Source organism: Helianthus annuus, chromosome 11 (assembly GCF_002127325.2).
Source record: "Helianthus annuus cultivar XRQ/B chromosome 11, HanXRQr2.0-SUNRISE, whole genome shotgun sequence".
NCBI classification, from domain to species: domain Eukaryota; kingdom Viridiplantae; phylum Streptophyta; class Magnoliopsida; order Asterales; family Asteraceae; genus Helianthus; species Helianthus annuus.
The window spans coordinates 31,601,167-31,606,314 of record NC_035443.2 but is presented as its reverse complement, the minus strand read 5'-3'; the positions used below and the strand labels follow the sequence as shown (position 1 = coordinate 31,606,314).

The 5,148-nt window shown below is 41.9% G+C and overlaps 1 protein-coding gene across 1 annotated transcript; it reads right to left on the bottom strand.

The window, feature by feature from the left end:
* Positions 1-340: 340 nt before the first annotated feature.
* LOC110888025 (SWI5-dependent HO expression protein 3-like) lies at positions 341-922 on the bottom strand. The gene has a single exon (XM_022135572.1). The coding sequence runs from the start codon at positions 920-922 to the stop codon at positions 341-343; it is 582 nt and encodes a 193-aa protein (XP_021991264.1).
* Positions 923-5,148: the final 4,226 nt, after the last annotated feature.

Below are 5,148 nucleotides of genomic sequence, written 5' to 3'. Positions count from 1 at the left end.
CAAACAACTTCAGCCTAATTCTTGGACAACCAGTCCATTCCGACCACCACATCGAAGCTACCCAATTGAACAGGTAAGAGGTCGATACTAAATCTTCGCTCACCAAGTTCTAATGTACAACCCCTAGCAACTTCGCTCGATTCAACAAGTTTACCATCGACTAGTTCTATGGAATAAGGAATGTCTAATCTACGAGATTCTGTTCCAAGCATACGTTTAAATTCCACAGACATGAAACTATAATCGGCACCAGTGTCAAATAGTATGGATGCAAAGTGATTGTTAACGAGAAACGTACCAGTGACCACATTAGGGTCCTCACGTGCGTTCCTTGCTCCAATCACAAATGATCGAGCTTGAGCGTTGTTTTCCTTGGGCAATCCTTCTTGAAATGCTCTTTGCTACCACATCCAAAGCATCCTTGGTTCTGCCCAGTTCCATTACGGTTACCATTACCGTTGCCATTACCATTCCCATTACCAGCACCGTTTCGGTTTCCATTCCCGTTCCTATTACCATTTCCATTTCCTTTTCCCCAACAGTTCTCGATGCGGTGACGCAGTTTTCCACACTTATCACATTTTGGAATGCGACAAACTCCTTCGTGGTGACGCTTGCACTGATTGCATTTGGGCAGAGTGTCCTGGTATCCTCTGGTAGGAGCGTCATTCATAGCTGCAAGGGCTTTCGTTTCCTTGGGTGGATTGGGGTCACGTTTCTTATTGCTGGAACCCTTGTTGTTACGTGTTGCTTGACTCAGATTCGAGTGCTTCCACTTCTTGTCACCAGACGACTCAGCATGCGTCTCGGTTTTCTCAGTAGGTTTCAGAGATAACTTCTTCATACGGACAGCATCCTCAGTAAGATTGACAGCCAGAGTTACAGCCTGAGTGATTGTTGTAGGTTTTGCCACAGTTACCATGCCGCGAAATTCCGGAGCCAATCCCCAGAGATAACTTCTTCATACGGACAGCATCCTCAATGCGCTTAAATTCGGGAGTCACCAGATAGGGGATCACTTTTGACAGATCATGGAACCTTCGAGTATAACCAACAATATCCGCACCTTCCATGGACAAGTTCCAAAACTCGGTCTCCAACCTTTGGAGTTCAGCACGAGAGCAATACTTCTCTCTCATTCTTTCCTTCAACTCATCCCAAGTCATACCATATGCAGCATCATCAACCAGAGTTTGGACTTGTAAATGCCACCAAGTCAAAGCCTCATCAACAAACAGCCCAGTAACAAATGTGACTTGCTAGTCCGCGATACACTTGCTCATGCGGATAGTGGAATCAGTCTTCTCCGTCCAATGCACAAAAGCCACTGCACCTCTAGTGTCGTTGTAATTCCGTGGCTTGCAGTCTAGAAACTGCTTGAAGGTGCAGTCTGGAATAGATCTAACCAATGAGCAATCAATGAAATAATGAAACAAAGACCGTTCACAAATTTCACCACGTTTAGCAAATTATCTTAAGGTTACCTTGAGTTGTGTTTCCTCCAGATGAATCTTCATCTCCATTACGTCTAGCACTGCTTGGTCCTCCACTGTGTTCAGTGCGGTTCGCCTCGTACTGGGCGATAGCTTCGGAGATCCTTTCTTCCAGCAGGGAGTTCAGTTCTTTAGCAGTCCTCGGCATCGGGGGAGGAGGGGGTTGATCACGAGCGTTCACAGCTCTCCTAGGTGCCATGTTCTTCCAAAACACAACACAACAGAGTTAGACATTTGTTTGATATCATCACATAAGACAGTGGTAGTACATATATGTATAAACATACACATAAGCAATATCAAACAATCCGCCAACATATAAATCAATTCATACAACAACAAGCATGCATAAACAGATAAATACTGATGTTTCTTTCTTAACAGTGGCGGTTCTTGTCTTCAAGTTGTTCCCAAGGCTCGGTTGGTCTTCATACCCAAAAAAATTACTCCAACAGAGTACCTACAAAGAAAACCTAATAGAATGGGGGAGAGGGTGGGGGTGTTGGGAAGATCAAACTATGAAGATGAGTCACTTCATTCTCAAGCTCACAAATTCGACGGGTGAGGGAGCTGATCTGAGTGGGAGTGTGGGGAGGTGTAGAGACACGGGTAGGAGTGGATGGCACAACAGGCATAGTGTCATCATTATCACCAGTCGGGTAAACTCTCAGCCTAGCAGCAAAAAGGGCTGAAGATATCACTGAATCGAAGGAATCGGCATCAGAATCAAGGTCAGAATCGGAAGGAATATCGATAACGAACACAACAAGAGAGGCCACTCCATGATCCAGGTCGTCAACGAAAGGCCCGTCCTCGTCAGGGATGGCGGCAAAAGGAATAGCATGAATGGGAAAAGGCTCAACGAGATGTTCACCATCGGGATGTCATATGATAAGCTGGCCATGGAGGGGTAAAGGTAAAGCTAAGATGTCGCAACCCCCGATCCCTAATCCCCGGGAACGGGCGGCCGTGAGCCAGTTTCGGTGGTATCACATTATTGTCTAAATTGGCAGCGAAATTTTTCATCAGGACCGTAGTTAGGAAATATTTTATCAGAGTAAAATACCACATTTCCATAACATTAGATACATGGGTAAAGCCCAAGTTTTCAGTATACATACTTTCATAGGGATATACCCTAATTTATTTAATAAAAACATCTATTTTATTCTTAGGTAACTTTATTGCCACTTTTCCAAGCCTTCAGTGCTGTCCAGCTGGCTTCTATTTGGCTTTCACAGTTTGTTACCTGAAACGCGTTTTAAAAATATTTTGTCAGTGGGAAACACTGGCGAGTGAATCCTAGTTTAATAATAAAAAACCATTTTACAGTATTGAGGGCGCATCCGCAATTACATTTGTTTCCAAGTTATATCAATTACCACCACACGGTACTGTCGTTCCGACTTATGGTCATGTTACTCCTATCCAGGTTGTAACAAATTTTGTATACAAAACCCCAAATTTACCGACTGTAATTGTATTCTTACAAATACTCAATAACTGCTATTCGCATGGAAAAATATTTAAGGTTTTGTAAAACAGTTCACAAAATAGGTTTACAAAAAGAGGATAACTCACATTGCTGTCTTAAGGTTTTCAGTAAGGATTTCCTGGGAATAATCTATAAATTACACAAATGCACGTGTGTTAGTATAATAACCCATTTTAACATTAGTAATACCCTCCCCGAGACGGCATTCCAACGACTACGTCGGGCAGAACCACGACAGCCGTTACGGAACCCTATATCAATCGGGCAGAGTATCTAATACGTCTCAAGGGGTTATGATACTTACATCGTAGCAGAACCTCGCTATTTAGGGGGTATTAGACTCGGGTATAATGCCCACTATTCAGAAATTGAGATTTAGAAAAGAAAATTGAACGAGTAGACTGAAGGCCCGATGCATTCTATTTATTGGGCTGATCGTCAACTTTCACGCGGCCCGCGTAAAGGTAGACAAGGGTCTACGCGGCCCGCGTCAAACCCCGGTCAAAGCGTAGCTCGTCCGGATCATCCACTAGACTTGACACGATGATGACACGTGTCATCACCGGGCTGCGCCACCATTTTGATCTCACGCGGCCCGCGTAAGTGTAAGCTTAAGCTTACGCGGCCCGCCTAAACTTAATTTTTCTTATTTTTAATTATTTTTAAATGCTATATTGTATCTCGGGCTCGGTTTTCACATACGGGGTATATTTAAAGACATATATGAATATTTTAAAATATATTAGGTGTCGGGAAAATAATCGAGGGTGTCAGTTTTCTTGAGGATTGTTATATCCTCCCCACCTTGTTTTAGAGCTCATCCTCGAGATCTACTGGAATAGATGTGGATACTTCTTTTGCATTTCTGATTCAAGTTCCCATGTATATTCAGGTCCTCTTTTGGAGTCCCACTTTACTTTGACCAGAACTACTCTCTTATGCTTGAGGTTCTTAACTTTTCTATCTTCAATCTGTAGAGGCCTTTCTACAAATTTAAGTTGTTCATTTACCTCTATATCCTTAAGAGGTACTACAACTGATTCATCAGCTAGGCATTTCTTGAGATTAGATACATGAAATACATCATGTATTCCTGCCATTTCCTCTGGCAGTTGTAGCTGATAGGCTACAGGTCCTATTCTTCTAATAATCTCAAAAGGTCCAACATACCTGGGACTTAGCTTTCTTCGTTTGATGAATCTTACCACTCCTTTCCAAGGAGAGACTTTTAACAATACCTTGTCACCTACTTGAAATTCCAATGGATTACGTCTGTTATCAGCGTAGGTCTTCTGTCGATCACGTGTTGCTTTCAGTTGTTCCTTGACTTGAATGATCTTATCGGTTGTTTCCTGCACTATCTCAGGTCCAGATAGTTGCTTTTCCCCAATTTCTGCCCAACAGACTGGGGTTCTGCACTTTCGTCCATAAAGTGCTTCGAATGGTGCAGCATTGATACTTGTGTGATAACTATTATTATAAGAAAATTCTATTAAAGGTAAGTGATCGTCCCAATTACCTCCGAAATCAATTACACACGCTCTAAGCATGTCTTCCATTGTTTGAATTGTTCTTTCGCTTTGTCCGTCTGTTTGAGGATGGTAAGTTGTGCTGAGATTCAACTTAGTTCCTATTGCTTTTTAGAAACTTGCCCAAAAATGAGAGGTAAAACGGCTATCCCTATCAGAAACAATTGATAAAGGAATTCCATGTAATGAAACAATTTCATTTACATATAATTTGGCTAACTGTCCCATACTGAAAGTTTCCATCATTGGTAAGAAATGAGCTGACTTGGTTAGCCTATCTACAATCACCCAGATTGTATCATTACCTTTTCTTGTTTTGGGTAATTTGGTAACAAAATCCATTGTTATCAATTCCCATTTCCAAACTGGTATCTCCAATTGTTGCAACAATCCTGAAGGTTTCTGATGTTCGACATTGACTTGAGAACAAGTTAAACATTTTGAAACATAAGCTGCTATATCCTTTTTCATTCCTATCCACCAGAAATTTTTCCTTAAATCCTGGTACACCTTATCACTTCCTGGGTGCATCGTATATTTAGACTTATGGGCTTCTTCTAATATATGGTGACGTAAGTTTCCTAATTTAGGTATCCACATTCTCTTTTTATGGAATCTCCAAATTCCATCT